Source organism: Coffea arabica, chromosome 3e, assembly GCF_036785885.1.
Source record: "Coffea arabica cultivar ET-39 chromosome 3e, Coffea Arabica ET-39 HiFi, whole genome shotgun sequence".
Classification (NCBI taxonomy): Eukaryota; Viridiplantae; Streptophyta; class Magnoliopsida; order Gentianales; family Rubiaceae; genus Coffea; species Coffea arabica.
In genome coordinates, this window is record NC_092315.1 from 1,555,832 (window position 1) to 1,572,515 (window position 16,684).

General features: G+C 36.4%; 3 protein-coding genes and 1 long non-coding RNA gene across 5 annotated transcripts; 1 reads left to right on the forward strand and 3 right to left on the reverse strand.

Annotated features, from left to right (window-relative positions):
- Window positions 1-1,889: 1,889 nt before the first annotated feature.
- On the reverse strand, window positions 1,890-4,012 carry LOC113738109 (xyloglucan 6-xylosyltransferase 2-like). Its single transcript, XM_027265292.2, has one exon. The coding sequence runs from the start codon at window positions 3,563-3,565 to the stop codon at window positions 2,183-2,185; it is 1,383 nt and encodes a 460-aa protein (XP_027121093.1). The 5' UTR covers window positions 3,566-4,012; the 3' UTR covers window positions 1,890-2,182.
- A 3,375-nt stretch (window positions 4,013-7,387) lies between these two features.
- Window positions 7,388-8,760, reverse strand: LOC140038597 (uncharacterized). Of its 2 annotated transcripts, none has more exons than XR_011842173.1 (2): window positions 8,615-8,760; window positions 7,388-7,470 (listed from the first exon to the last, which is right to left on the reverse strand). It is a non-coding gene; the product is annotated as an uncharacterized lncRNA (long non-coding RNA). The 2 variants fall into 2 exon arrangements; XR_011842174.1 differs by having other exon boundaries at window positions 8,491-8,625.
- A 1,218-nt stretch (window positions 8,761-9,978) lies between these two features.
- On the forward strand, window positions 9,979-13,589 carry LOC113738112 (heat shock factor-binding protein-like). Its single transcript, XM_027265295.2, has 5 exons — window positions 9,979-10,120; window positions 11,746-11,799; window positions 12,050-12,073; window positions 12,255-12,297; window positions 13,170-13,589. The coding sequence occupies exons 1-5, from the start codon at window positions 10,118-10,120 to the stop codon at window positions 13,310-13,312; spliced, it is 267 nt and encodes an 88-aa protein (XP_027121096.1). The 5' UTR covers window positions 9,979-10,117; the 3' UTR covers window positions 13,313-13,589.
- A 1,800-nt stretch (window positions 13,590-15,389) lies between these two features.
- On the reverse strand, window positions 15,390-15,797 carry LOC113738111 (protein RALF-like 33). Its single transcript, XM_027265294.2, has one exon. It carries the CDS (start codon window positions 15,795-15,797, stop codon window positions 15,390-15,392), a length of 408 nt encoding a protein of 135 aa, XP_027121095.1.
- Between the last annotated feature and the right edge of the window lie 887 nt (window positions 15,798-16,684).

The window sequence follows — 16,684 nt, forward strand, 5'->3', positions numbered from 1 at the left end:
ACTAGGTTTCAAGCTTATGCTTAACAATCCAAGGAAATGGGGCAGGAACGGTTATCAGTGACAACCGTTCATGAAGGTTCACGGTCACGATGTGGCCTTAAAAATTTGTGCGGCTCAGATTACACCATGTAACTCGATTTTCACGTCATGTGTGGGATCCACAAAAAAGTGTTGTAAAATTACGTTGTGTGCAAAGTAAGTTACATCGTGTACAATGAAAGTTACGCGCGCCGTGGAAAATGAATACAACCCGCACAAACGGTTGCAGTCCACAATCCATAATTCTTACGTCCTTGATACTCGTGCATCTATGCGCACTATGCAAATTTCAAGCCTCAAACTCTTTGAGAGTTAAGCCAACATAACAGCTTAGTCCATCAAGGTATTATCGGTTACCGCATCACATGCTGATCAACGACATAGCATATTGCTGCAATTACCCATTTGCAGTGAATCATAAGGATCAGAGAAAGTCTACAACCATGTCAGATACTGACTATCACACTGTTTAGAATTCTGTTCCATTTTATTCCAATAACAAACAACAGGCATACATACATACAGCAGAAACAGGTCCATTTGTTAGCCAAGCACCTTCTCTCCAGCCTTCAGCTGTTGTGTAACAGTTGCACGTTAAATGAACTAAGCCATAATTCTAATCCAAATATCAAGACAAGGAAGAAAGAACCAAAATCAGGAACACATTTGAGACGTTCAATCGGCTGATATTCTGTCTCCATTTACAGATCCAATTCAATTTCAAAGATTTAGAAAGTCAGTCAATAAATATTAGGAATGCCAGAACACTATTTGCAGCAGAGACAGACACCTTAAAAATCGTCAACAAAGTTTCAGAAATAAGCTTGACAAACGTAACAGGTTGATCTCAAACTGCTTCCAATATGGACATTGCCCCGTCAATTCACCAAATTTTGTTAGCCTATTGTCACTAATTGATTCAGAAACCAATCTTTTCAGCAAAAGTTGTTCAAGATGAATTTGATGGTGTCTCTGTTCCCTTAAAATTGATATCAATATCAAAACTCTACCTTACATCCAACATATTCTGGGCAATACCCAACTTGAAAACTCTACCTAATACAGACGTTCCAGCACTCAGGCAAGTTCAGGAGCAGCAGGAAAAGTTTATCGAAATAACAGATGGTGGAAAAGCAGAAAACGACATGCCTTGAAGTCATTAGGAGTCCAGCCTACTAATAGCTGAGAAGAAATGAAGTCCATCCACCAATCTTCTCACATTCTCCCTCTTATGGAACTATTACAACATGCATATACATAACTGCATCCAGTGTTGGAATTATGCTAATTAACCAGTAGTATTGAACTTGCAGCCATAAATGAATATATAGAACAAAGTATTACCAAATTACCTATAGAAAACTGGTGTATTCACAGAGCAGTTGATTCAAATATCACAAGCTTCTGTTACAAACCTTAGGCAACTTGTGTGTGCCGCAATATTTTGTCAACTTAATCCTGTCATGTCATCATACTAGACAGTGGCTTATTGGGGATGTTCAATCACATACTTCACAAGTTTAAAGCCTTACATTGCTAGGGCTAAGGTATAATATGACAGAAACTCAAAACACTTGAAAGATGTAATGTGCCATCGTATGACAAGCGTATTTCACAACTTTCTGCTACTAGAAACACCCAAATGAATCGGATAATAGACAATTGACAGACAACCAAAACATATTAATGGTTTAGATTATGCTAAGGAACCAAATATAGACAAGCAACCAAATTCTATAAAAAGGAGTACATTACTATGAATCGCGCTCACCACTTAATGATGGACTAAATTCCATAAGTGCAAGTTGATCAACTATTGGACTACATTCAGTGATCCATTAAACGCACTGTCCAGGAAACAGAAAATGCAACCCAGAAGACGCATTTCCTTAGATATTGCATTAATTGAAGTATACTGCCAAAGTTAACAGCTAATACAAATTCTGACTATGCTTTCATTAAGACTATTTCACATAAAGATTGCGACAAATAAAGGAATACAAGAACCAGAGCTCTAGACGAGTGATAGACAACAACAAAATACAAAATGACATGTATTATGATTAACAGTCCCCCAAAAAACAAAAATAAGGCAGATAGGGCAACCTAATCTTGATTCCAAATCCACCCCTCCAATGCGCACCTAAGAAGCAGAAACCTTAACAGCTTTAAATGCAGGGTGAAGTAGCCCAAGCTCATCTTGCACTTCAAGAGGATTACTTGTCTCATTCCGTGTCCTTTTGACTTTCCGACTAGCAAGTGACTTGTGAGTGAATCCATACATCTGAAGAATCTGATTGTCTGCAAAATTATGTGCACGATCCATCTGCTTCAAACACCTCTCAACTGAATAATCCCCAAACTTTCCACAAGGCTTGCAACCGACAAAGTGAGTCACAAGTGGCCACCGATGATCGCCCAGACCAGGATGATAATTCTCAATCATTTCCTCGTATCGATCCACTAAAATTCCCCAATAACCGTGCAAATAATAAGCACTCTCAAGGTACACCTTCTCGGCCCACTTCTCCCTCTGAGTTGTCAATATATAAACCATAGCAGACTGATCATCAGCTTCAAAAACCGGTCTATCCTTAAGCTCCCTAGTCAGAAGCTCTCCAGCTTCATCCCTTATCTTGCCTTTAGGACCCATAGGTGCCCAAGTATCAAGAATATCCAAAGACCATTGACAGTTCCTCAACAAAAAGCTACCAGTATTCAGCCCAATCCAATTCCTCTGGTCATAAATCATTTCATTCCACCCGTGCATCACGAAATTATGATCCTTATACCTCTCCCATGGCAATTCAAACGCCATATCCGTAAACATAGCATCACTATCCATCCACCAGATAAACTCAACCTCAGGATGCGAAAGCAAAAGCTTCCTGAGCAATGGCAATTTCGCCCAAAACCCAGACATCTCCGCATCAAGCAGGGCAAAATTATAGAAAATCTCAATCCCATGTAGCCTACAATAATCGATCTTATTCTTTATCGATTTCAACAAGTAATGATCCCCAACAGGATTCTCACAGGGCTTAGGCGACGAACCAGTAACCAACAACACCCTAGGCTTATTGGGTGCTACAAAATTCCGAAAGTTGGGATTTTTCTTCAGCCATTCAGCTCTCTGCTGATCCCAATTCGATATTTTCGGGCCCAAACTATAGGGCTGATTGGGATCTCTCTTGTACACTACCTCATCACCGTCATCTTCATCAGCGATTATCCTTTTAATATCGAAATCAGCATAACTATTGGTATCAGAAGCACCATTGTCCGTGGCAGTAAAGGTTTGCCGGGCTTCTTCAAGAACACGGCGGGGCTCAGCTCGCCGGCGGATGTAAGAAAAGGTTTCCCGGATGTCATTAAGGTCCTGCTCGGGTGTGCCAAATTTTCCAGCACCCAGATTAGCTCTTAAAACGATGACCGTAAGAAACAGGCAAAGAAGTGTAAGCTTCCCATTTCTCAAGAGCCTCTGCATTTGCCTAGCTCGACGCGGGCTCAAGCATCTTTCCAGCATCTTTTTCTTCTTTTTCTTCTTTAGGAGGAAAGATCAAACAGTACGTGATAATACAAAGTCTAGTACTACAAAATAATAAATGTTAGGAGCGATTGTCAGACAATGGAGATGGGTTTCATTGGAAAAGTGGAAATATAGGAGATATTAAAAAAAAAAGAAGAAGAATATGATAATGGGTTTCTATTCTAGCTTTTGGTTGAATTACCAAATTGAGATGTGTGAGGGGTTTGAAGAAAGTAGAGCTAGGGTATGAATTTGGGGTACGGGATAGGGTAAAGGGTTTGTTGGGCGAGGGGTGATTGGGTGGGGGTGGTGTCGGTGAAGAGAGTGAGAGGCGAGATTTGAAGGAAGCTGGAGAGAAGAGAAGATGGAAAGAAGGTGATTATTATTAGAAATGAAAGGAGAGAACAGTTGTGTTTGTGTGTGTGTGTGTGAGAGAGAGAGAGAGAGAGAGTTGGGTTCGGACAGAGGAAATATGTCCATATTACTACTACCTTTTTAGGAGGGTTGAATAGCGAAAACAATTCTCTAACTTTTTCTTACGCCCACAACTTCTGTTTTCATTTAATTGGTCCTCGAACTTCTATTTAGGTGCTAATTCCGTCCCCCAATAGTTGCTTGACTCGATATAGGCATAAGAGTTCATTTGGACTTCTCAGTTTCTTTTTCAAAACATTTTTCCATCATAAACATGTTGTTAATAAAATTTCTACCTCGTATATACAAATTACAAAAAATTGTCACAATATTAGCCTAATTTTTCTTTCCAATAATCTTCAATGCCATGCAGATTCAAAGGGCATGATTTGGATCACACATTTGAAATAAAATCAGCTTTTTAAAAAAAAAAAAAAAAAACTTGGTCAGATTCAAGATGGAGACCTTGATTGATTAAAGATTCAATTATATTATGGAAATAACACTTTTTATCATAGTCTATTGTTTACTTAACAAATTTAAAGTACCAAGAAAAGAGTAAATAAGATTAGCACCACTTGTAAGATGACCAATGGTTTCTAAATATGCACCTTGCATCAATCAGAAGTGTTATCTTTCTTTTCATTTGGGGAAGCAACTACTAAGGGGACAGAGTTAACACAGAAAAAAAAATTTTGAGGACCAATTTAAGTGAAAATAATAGCTGAGGGACTAAACAAATTTCAGTGAAAAGCTAGATGCCTATTTTAGTTATTTTCCCATTGTTAAGGATTTCATTTTGTTTGTTGTTCAAACGGAACGAGTAGATTAAGGCAATGAGGGCTCGAAGTTTGAACGTGAACTTTTACGCGTACGAGAGTGGGGGCTTAGCCATCACCCATCAGCGTGGTATGTCTCAGCCTTAGTTGTCCGGCGGGTCCCGTCATCATGTGGTGGAACGGATCAAATGCAAACCAGATACAGCCAACAGAAAGCGCGACGTTTTACTTAATTGAAGTTTTTTTTGCCCCGGACCCAAGTTGACTTGTCTATACACGTTGCATGCCGATGCCTTTAAATTTTTTTTTTTTTGGTACTAAAATATTAATGATTAATTTTTTTTATACTGACAGTGTTTTGAATAAATAATAACTATATAAATTTAAAATTCAACTTTTACACGTGTGTCATGAATCTAACTGTGATAAGAATAAATGATAATTGTATAAATTTTGAATTTAAAATTCAACTTTTACACGTGTGTCACGAATCTAACTATGATAATATATACACTGTCAGTCAGTGTATATAAAATTTACTCAAATATTAAAAGTAAAATCATATTTGCTTGATAGTTTATTAGTTCGGTGTTTGAACCACATAAGACACATGATTAAATCCTTAATTTAATCCTTCTGTGTAAGTACCTGATTAAATCTTAGCTTTGTTTCCATTGGCATTCTTGTTACTAACTTAATAAGAAACGAGTAAATTCAAAATACTAATTAAACCCATCAATTTGCATACGACTATTTCCCTTTGCGCGGTATGCAATATTAGACTTGATATGGTAATTATGGTGAAAGGATTTTTAGGAAGGTGGAGATTGATTAGTAATCATTCAATTACTCTATAACTCGATTGTAATCATTAGTATTAGTTGTTAATTGTCAATAAACGAAGAATGATGAAGTTCTTGAAAGGGGAGGTACCAATGATTATAAACAACTGAAGAAGATCTTTCACTCATGACATGTGGAGCAGTGGGGTGGTGAAGCATATTCCATTCTTTTTGGAACTTCGGCTGGTTTCTTCAGACTACAGATCCACAATCGGTGCTGTATAGAGGCGAGACCCGGTAAAAACCTAATCACTAGTACTATTTAAGAAATGGAATTGGGTAGGCACAAGGAACGGAATCAAAACTTGTGAGGCGATCTAGCTAGGCTCCTGTGCACAAAATACCTCAAGTGACAGTAGTGTTACAATGTTACACCAATGTATAAATAAAAATAATTCAAAAACATTTCATCCATATAATAAATTAAATATTTTAAAAAAATTTTATAGTAAAACTTTTGCATATACGCTGTTGCAGTAAAATTTTTTTAAAATAACTAATTCAAACGGAGTAAATTAGCTTTTTTTTTCAGGAAATTGTACACCAATTATTGAGTATGTTTGGATGTTGATTTTTTTTTATTTTTCTTGTATCATAAATGCATTTTTAATAATTTTTTTTATCTTTTTAATCATTTTATATTTCATATATGTATATATCACATCACAAACACAAAGAGTTATATTTTGAATGAGCACGAGAATTTTGTGCTTCCACTTTCAAATGTTGAGATTTATATGGGTTCTGTATTACATGGGATATTTCGCTTGCTTGCCGTAAACATAATTGCACCATTTGCCCTTTTAATTTTATTTTTTTTGTCTAATTAGAAATTTAAAGTACTTATGGAACTTGGTGATCTCCTTGACTTCTCGAGGGACAAATTTGGTGATAAATGCAGGCGGTTTGTGTCTTGCTTGTTAGTTGCTAAGTAGTACTTGTTAAGAAGCATCATTTTTGAGGTTTGATCTCAAAGCGCGGCGTGCAATTATAATCTTGTCAATGTTGGCAACGTTACCCATCATGCCATGGGTGTGGAAGTCTTTTGTAACTTTTTAAAGTTTTTTATGATGGTTGCATTTTAGACTTGGATCATTTTATATATATATATATATATATTTATATAAACTGGAATAAGTCATCATTCACATTTTCAACAGCTTTTTCTATACTTCTCGTCTCAAGTTTGGCACTGCCAATGAAATGTACATTTGAAAACATGTATACTAATATGTAGTAGTGTTTCCTTTTCTCTACTAGGGGAGGAGTGCCCGCGCATCGCGCGGGTGTTTGGTGCCTGTGGTTGAAGAAAGTTTTTTGGTTAGACAAATAATAATACAGGTATGATTATAAGACAAACAACATAAGAGTCTTCCAATATTAGAATTAGGAAGTTCCCGAAAACAAATAATTAGATGCAGCAAGTTCCCAAAGGTGTACGGACAAATATTTATGATAAGTACAACAACATTAGTAATACCTTCACCAATTTACCATGAACTAATTCTTGGCCCATTATTGGCCAAAACAACCCCCTCGCTGTGACATCTGCAGATATATAAATACAACCAAGTTCTAACAGGAATACCAACCATATAACGAATTCAAATTTAAAATGCAAGTCCACATGGAAAAACCGCCATCAAACTCTCAAAATTACCATATAAGAGTCATGTCTACAAACAAGAAGTACCATATTGGAGTCAGCTGACTCACAAATCCAATTAATATTGTACCAAGCAACATTTTGCGAACAAAAGTTTATAGTTACCTTGCCCTTCCTCTTTGTGTCCACTTCTCTATCCAAAAGCATAATATCCTCATAGTCGTCATCCATGTCAACATCTATTACTTCAGGAAAAATTACCTACAAAGAATCCATTCACCACCATTAAGACATTTACAACAATATTTAAATAAAATGAATGGAAACCACGGTTGTAAAAATTAAAATTTGCATTAGAAAGCAAAAAAAGCAAGAAAAGGTGCTAAAAATTACTACCAAAGACCAGATGAAATGAAGAGCAACTGTCACCGAACAGAAATCCAGTTAATATGCAATGAATACCACCCTTCCCTTAATAAATTTTCTTTCCTGAGCAGAAAAGAGGCTGAAAAGGAGCTACCAAACCACTTTGATGCAGAAAATGTTTGATCAGTGAAAATGTCAAAGCAAATAGTTCCATTTCCGCTGCAACATGACTTGAGATAAAATAATTTCTTCATAGCAAACATAGAAAAACCCTGAACTGCAAAAGTGGTGAACTAAGAACTTCACTGTCTAATAACTTATTAACTCTTGAACTGCAAAGGAAAAAGGAAAACCTGAAGTTTATCAATTGTTAAACTTCAGCTGTTGAACCCCATAAATTCGATACTACCAAAAAGCAAAATAACCTAAAGAATGCAGAAGATGACCTTGCACCAACCACACCTTTCATGAACTCCTAATGGCAATCAAAATTATGAAAAAAGTTCCCAGAATCATGAATAAATTAGAGTTCAAAACTCACAATCACTATACCCTCCAACATTGCTATGAGTCTGTGATCATACCTTTGAGGCACCATACGAGGCTTCGAAAATTGAAATGGGATTATGCTTATTCAAAGTTCTGCAAAAGTTTCCATTTTCCTAAATTCCTAAAACAATTATTCCCAAGTACCAAGCAGCAGAAATGCAGCTTAAATTCGAAACAAAAATGGGCATCTTTACTCTTTCTTCGCCAATTGAAAACCAAAAAAATGCAAATCACATTCGACAAATTAATTAAAACTCTTACACAGAAAAGAAAAAGGCCGAATACCAATCATGCTAGAATTTGCGATCAATCCAAAGTCTAAAAAGAACAGACAAATGATTGGTAATTTCATAGTAGAGTTCATACACCAGTGGCTCATCTAGCTAACAGAAGTCGGACCTAAGCAATTGAATCCAAGAAGAGGAAACGTCATGGCAGGTCACTGTAAAGGGAGGCGACGGGAAATTGAAGCTGAAAGGGGGTAACGGACCTACGTTCGTGGGGCATAAATGCAGATTAAAAGATGAGGAAGTGGGTTCCGACCAAACCATTAACAGCCATACCGGTTAGGCAACCATTGGAATGTTTCAGGTACCGGACGATTTCAACGACACCCCCTCCCACATAGAAGCAACGTTTACTTGTCCGTTTAGAGGAATAATTGGGTCTAAGGGGTATTTTAGTAATTACATCAGCACACAAGCATATATGGGGTGTACAACAGGCAAAAATGGTTGCACACTCGTTATATATTCCATCAATACTCAGATGGCTCGTCAATGAGAACTTTAAATGTACTAAAATGGGGTCATTTCAGTAAACATATCCAAATACATGCTTCGTGAAGTTGCACCTAAAGCTGTTAGGCTAATACACAATATTTAACATTCCCAAAAAGCCCCCACCCATGCGGTTGAAATTCAACCTACTCTTTGACCAAAAACTCAATTTTATATAGTATAAGGATTTCCTTAAGAATCAATTCTTTTGTCCTCTTTGCCCTTTTTTATTTTTGGATAAATATCTCTTTGAGATGGTGCAATTTTGAAATTCGACAGAAGTGCATCATTCCCAAATATTCATCTTATTATCCACTAAATTTGAAGAAGTTCATGTTCGTTTCTTATGGTCTCTTATTTTTTATATACATATATATTTCAGATATATCAAGTACAATTTACTAATTTTGAACTCAAACTCATTCTCAACTTCATTGAGATTCTATTAACTTTGACATAATGTGCTTCCATTCACAACAAAGGCTGCTATCAAGTTAAATTAAATTGGAGCGGTGCACAACTCAAACTCTGTTTGAGCAAAAATAATTGCGAACTTGAACTCGATTTTGACTAAATCAAGTTTAATTGAATTCAATCAAGTTTTCAAACCCATTTTTCTAGTAAATTTCATAAAATTTTAATTTGTTATTAAAAATTATATCATAAATACACCATTTGATAATAACTTTACGAGTATTTGAGTTTTATTTTTTTTTCTATTCGAACTCGACTCAATTTCCTTGTCAAATAACTCGAAATTAATTCGAATTTGAGTTGAACCTTTGACTTAATTACTTGCAAGTTAGAATTGAATAGCTTGATTAATTTACATCCTTAAACGTAGCTTGAAGAGAAGATATGTACATACCTATGCATTTTCTTGTAGATTTTCCGTAACAAATATTCCTGTCTTCTTACCAACCATCATGATATGCGAAGGCTCCTTGCATTTTAGAAAACAAGAAAAAAAGAGAAAAGAAAAGACAACTCAATAAAGGAGCCAAAAAAAAAAAAGTTTGTTGGAGGGGAGAATTTTGTCATTTCGCATCATCCAAGCGTCTTCCTAATTTACACATTTGCGAGCTTGCCAATCAAATTCAAAATCACACCCACATCATTCTTTTCTTCGTTCTGTAAAGGGGAAAGCCAAACACACTCACACACTAACTGTGTCTCCTTCTTTCGGGCCAACAGCCACTGAGAACGCCGAGAAAATGGTAATGTCGTAGCTAAATTCAATTTCCATGTTCGTATTTCCGTTCGTATCAATTGATTTATCTGTTTACTCAGCAGAAATATCTCTTTTGCTTCGAATCTGCTTCGCACAAATTAGCTTCTAGGGTTTGGTTTAATTTCCTTATATTTGCTGCAAATTGTTGTTCCATTGTAAGCAATGAATGATTTCTGGTTGTAAAATTTCTGATTTTGGTGATGTTTAATTTTGTTGCGAGTATGCTTGATCTGTTATCTGTTTTACGCTGTACGTGCTTTTTGGTTTTTCCTTTTACTTTTTTAGAAAACGCTTAGGGATGAAACAAAAATTAGGGACATGGATGGGGTCTCTATGTGGCTACTGGCTACCCTTCTAGGAAGTATATGGTTCCCTGCTCAGTGTTTAGCTGCGCCTGGCTCATTGTGGTGTGGCCTTACCTTCTCTTTCCGCATTGTTGTTCTATCAAAAAGGAAAGTTAGGGGCACAGTTTAATTGGATTTTTTTCTTTCAAAGGAAAGTGATAGATGCAATAATTCTCGAAATCTGGAAACTCCTTGTGTTTTGAAGGAGAACTTTAAGGTTTGTTTGGGTGGAAATAGTATAGATCGATTTCATCAGCTGGTGTACCTGCGTGTTAAAAAGATGATTGGGTATTAAATGTACTATTTAGCCAAATATGAATGACTGGGTACTATACACTTTTGTGGGGTTTGAACTAATAATATTAGAAAGGACAGGTTTGCTATAAAATGTTATGATTGATTTCTTAAGTCGATGTATCTAGATTTCAAAAGACGATGTTGTGTTGTTTAGCATGGATATTAGTCTTTTAACTAGTAACGAAATTAACTAAAAAAAAAGAAATTACCTCCAACTAGTTTGTGGATGAGGAGTTATTTGAAGTTTCTTTTTTCTGTGGGGATTTGCTCTTTAGGTTATTAACTTATTTTGGTTGTCAAAAGGAAGATATTGACCAACTAATTGAAGCTTTTTTATCCCATTTTATATGGAATGGTATTGTGTTTGACCATCTTGGTGAAAAAAGACGGGAAAAAAAGTTGGCAGCATAAGATTTGTTCTGAAATTTTAATAGTTGAGATGTTGTCTTGTTCCTAAATGATAGTTTGAAGAGTGGATAACAATCTTCATTAGTCCTTAATAATTATCATTTTTTTCTTTCTACAATAAGCACACTCAACATTGTCACTGGGTTCCATGATTTCTGATTCATTCTTTGGTTTCCACCTGAGAGATAGTGGTACCTCTCTGGAGGAATCATTACGTGGGACCTTACCAGCATCATAATAGATGTCATTGATAAGCACACAGGTATTGTTTTGTAATATCATACTCTAAAATTCTAGATAAGTATGGGGTCTGACATCTTAAGCGTTATCGTCACTAGTGACTACATATTTAACTGGATGTGCTGTTGCTTTGAAATCTGCTTGTATTGGTGATAATAAGGTCGGCTCGTTAAAATTTAGATGATGCGTTTGTACCTTTTGATTGCTATAAGATTCAAATTGAAAGAACATAGAACTCATGTATGATGTAACTTAAATCCAAAGAAATGCCTTTTTATGGCCCTTCATCTGTGTAAATTATACTGTGTTCTTTTGCTGGCAGGATGGGCATGATGGTGATGCTTCAAAGCAAAGCACTGCTGATATGACTGCTTTTGTAAGCATCCTTTCTCTGTGATTTATCCTGTGTTGTGAAATTTTGTTTACGCTAAGAGCATTCCTACATTTTCAATATCTTGTGATTACGTATGGTCTTACTGGTTGTCAGTTACTGTTGACTAATTTTTCATTCTCAATTCTGGCGGCGTATGTCTGAGCGTTTGCTATCTGGCTGAAAGTTATCCTTATTATGCAATATCTGATATTGTCTCTTTGTGCTAGTCGCTGACTATGTTTATTTTTAACAGGTACAAAACCTTCTTCAACAAATGGTATGTCTGCATCTTCTTTTTTCTTCTTTATTGTGGTCTTAGTTTCTTTATTATTTTCATTTCACTCTGAATCTGCACCATTTTCTTCTTTCTATAGCTTTGGGCTGTAATATATTTGTTTTAGTCATGTACAAACTTTTAAATAAGCTGTGTTGACACTCATACGCCATTTCTATTTCAGCAATCCAGGTTTCAAGCAATGTCGGAATCAATTATTACAAAGAATATCCTTCCATTTTATCCATGTCCATTCTGTTGATGAAATAATGACTTTGATATCTTTGTCTTATAAACTTCTCTTAGATGCTGTATATCAATTTAGTTAAGTGCAAAAGTTATCTGTTGTCTGTTCTAATATCTTGCCTTCTTTGCTTGGAAATCTATTCATTAACTTCTCATGTAGTTAAGACTATAGCATGCAGCTCCCTCTTGTTATGTGGTGCCAGCATTAATCTGTGATCTCCAAAGGAGGAAATACTGTTCTTATACAGTAGGTGGAGATTTGCAGTCAAAGGGCAGTTTGGACCTTTTGCTTTGTTGTTGTCAAAGTTGCATGAGTAGTTTGTATGCCATACATGCACAATAATAATTGTATTGGACATTTCAATACTTTTTCTGATTTTTTTTTTAGAGTTTACATGGTAATTATAGTGTTTTAAGCAATTGAATTTGGAAATTGGGGTTGTTGTTAGATAGGCCCCATTACACCTTGGTTTCTTCATACGGTGTCAAACATTGAGGCACTTGGATGGACCAAAAAATGTGTTACTGAAGTTTGATTGTCTTTCTTATAGTGATGTTGATGTTTTTGGTAATCACTGTTTAAATACAAGATTTAGAACTCTTCTAGAATGCTATCATTAAATTCATAGATGCATTATTCCCGTGAAGAGCTGAATTTGTCATTTAGTTATAGAAGAAAACAAGGGAAAAGAGGAAACAGAAAGGGGGGGAAACGAAAACTTCTTAAGTTGATATATGCCAGTTTACTTTTTATTTTGTGCCTGCTGTCCTCCAAATGTGAAGCAGATTTTGCTTTCATCCATCAATGAGATTCAGGGCCTTAAGGCATGCATTTTCTTAACCATGTTTCCACTTGATGAGATGGGCAACCGGATTGATGAGTTGGAACAGAGCATCAATGATCTTAGAGCTGAGATGGGTCAAGAGGGCTCTCCATCTCCGTCAGCACAGCCGAAGTCAAAAGATGAGCCAAAGTCAGCTGATGATTCTGCTTAGATTGAGCAATGACATGTTGCGTTGGATATTTGTGGGTTGGTCATGATACTATTAGTTGGAAACAGTAAACGATAATTTTGTGACTACTTGGAATGCCTAATTTCATCTGCCATGGCATTCTCTGCCTATCATTGTACCAAGATATGGAGTGCCTTCTGGTTTGCCGTTTTTATTCCTTAAATCTGTTTGTGAATCGTGTAGAACTTGAAAAGCGTTATAAGAACTCATTTGGTTGTTTGTTCTTATAAATATCGAGAATGACTGAGTTTAAAGTGCAGCGCCATTTAATACAAATGGTTTCTTTGTACTGGTAGATAGTGTACTTTTACACGTGCAGCTGCAAATCCAAGCAACCTGGCTGGTGGCAACTTGCTGAATCCCATAAATTGTGAAGGATCCAGGTTCTACTGCAAACATCCCATAAATTGTACCTTTTTTTGATCCTGAAAGCTCTGAAAGTTTCCAGCTCTGTAGGCCTATCATGCTGGAAATGATTTTGCAGTTAGTATTAGTTCTATAGTTGTGGGACATAAAATGTGTGCCTTAAAACCCGGAGCATGTGATGGTTGCCATTGGTCAGTTGATAAATACCGGTTTTCCTGATTTTAATTGAAGGAAATAATTGATAGCTATGTGTGAGGTTTCTCTTTGTTCAGGATATGACAATGACCTTAGAAATCTGTCGGTGACTTGTGTACTTGATGGTTTTTTCACTTTATTAGCTGTGGTATGCGTTCCGACTGCTAATTTTTGGTTGTATTTCAACTGAGGTTGGTGTTACATCCATTTTTCAATAGGAGGGTTTAACTATGGGGAGATTACTTTTCTGTTTTGAACACAGATGAAAATCATGAAATGGCATCTCATTATCCATTTCATTAAAAATCTGTTACCACTACCAACTCAAGTAGTAATATGATATGAGTATATGAAACCCTACTAAGTTAGTGCTTGCTATGCCCATGCTTTGTTTCTTCGAGGCTGTGATGCTCCCAGTCCACGAACTGTGGAATTGTTATTTCTCTTTGTTTTTAGTCCTTGTTATTATTCCTTTATTGATCATTGTCCTGAATTCGTAGCACCTCTTTTGGAAATTGGTCCTTCAAACCATTATTGCCGGTAAATCAGAAAATCTTCTTGCTAAACTTAGAAAGTAAATGAAGGTCTAGATATATTGCACTGTTACAGAGAGGTCTATCTTTCATCAATCATCATTGGGCGAGTGAGTAAACTGCTGGTTTTTCTTACCCCCACAAAAAAGTAAAATGCTGGTTGCGGCCTCTCTGATTCTGTCCATACGAGTAACCCATTTCATTCATGGCAAATGATGTTAAAGTTGAGAAATAGGAAGAACCTGGGAAAAATGCAGAATACAGCTTTCTGCTCAAGAATTATGGAATCCATCTAGTGGGATATGGTTTTCAATTAGTCATTGGTCCCGAAAGAAACCGACCAACACTCACAAATCCCAAAATTGAAAAAATAAAATAAAATAAAATTCACCACAAAGTAAAGGAGGAAGCAGAATCCTTTAGATCTTACGAATTGCATATCCAGCGATGATTTCCCCATCTATCAGAATACTATATACACAGTCTCTCCCTCTCTCTATTCCTATTCTTGTCGCGAATTAAGCCACACTACGTGAACGGAGAATTTAGGATAAATTGGTTCTCCTCACTACATCAGTTGATGAGTGATGGTCATAAATTATCAAATATTTCCTAATTACAAGAGAAAAAAAAAACAGAATGACCAATTTTTGTTTCAAAAGGTAGAAATTTTATGACAACAAATGTATCCCTCGTGCCGTAAACGAGAGAAACTGACAGGCAAAATTATGCTGAGGAAAGCAACAAAGAAAAGTAATGATAATGCAGAAACAGAAACAGCTGGCTCATTCGAAAATTAAAATAATAGTAATAATTTAAAAAATAAAATTAAAAAAAAAAGCAGCAGTAGACCATTTAGTAGGTAGCGCAGCAATAAAATACTATTATTGTCATGAACAGATAGATATGCCCGTGACCAATCCATTTTTGAACAAGGTCCAGAAACCACCGGAATTAGTGAGGCTTCACCGGCGGCAACGGGTGATGGCATTGCAGCCTCGGTTGTAAGGATTCACCGGACGACCAGGTCGGCAGTTGTAGTAAGAGTAACCCCGTCTGGAACATGGTACTCTGTCCCTCGTCAGCGCACCGTAGCTAATGTACCTTCTCCTCCAATACAAAATGCGCCGGTTGGTTTCTGAGTCCATCTCCAGCTCCCCCTGATCATCATCTTCTTCTTGCTCACTCATCAGGCAGCTCTCAATTGAGCCCCCATTGCAGAACGACGCCGTTGAGGCGGTCACCGCCGGGAAGTAGTAGCTTAGCTCGTGGGACCCACTTGCTGCATCCCCCACGGCCCAGAATGATACCAGCATTGTCGCTGCAAACAGGGTTGCTGAGATCAAGAAAAGCCCAGCACTTGGCTTCACCATTCTGCTTTTGCTTTTCCTGTCTTTTTTCTTTGCTAAACTTGGGGTGTGGTCTGTGTTTCTGGGTTTTTTTTTTTTTTTTTGGCCTTCTCTGTTTGCTCTTGAAGGCTCAAGAGAAGTGAGAAGAAAGGAAAAGAGTCTTGGCTCTAGGGAACAGGAGAGAGAAAGGAGGAGATGGAATTATATGGGAAATTGGACTTTGAGAATGACCTTGACGTTATGATTATTTATGGACCATGCCATTTTTTTATTTTTTTACTAGCAATTTTATTAGTATGTTGTTATATTTTTCACTTTACCTTTTCATGATGGCAAGCTTTGAGACTTAGAAACAAATTAACCGGACCGGAAAATTTTGATCTGCAATCTCAACTGAGAGCTAATTTGGGTGTAAAATTAAGAACCTATGATGTGTTCAACTGGACTTGGAAGTGTTTTAGATCCTCTTTTACCCTTTGGAATTTCTCTAGCTATCTATAGATATATATATATATATATATCAGTTAAATGAAGGTATAATGTTCATTAAAAATTGTATAAAATTTAAGAATTATGCACCGTTAATACACTCACTATTGTGTCTGCTTATGTTAAATGATCATTTTGCCCATTTGACAATGGTTCAGTAGGCAAATTTGATTGGGAGGAAGGAGGCATTGCAGGCCACGATGTGCTACCTTTAAGCTATATAAGCTGTGGACATTTATTCGGGTTGGTGTAATACTCTACTATGAGGTTTAGAGGATGAGATGGGGTCAATTTTTTAAAGAAAAATTGTTACGTTTTATATGAACACATTTTTTAATCATTTTTTTCTTTTATATATACCAAATTGTTACAATAATTTATCTATAAAAAGTTTAGAAAAATGCAATCCAAACAGAGATCGA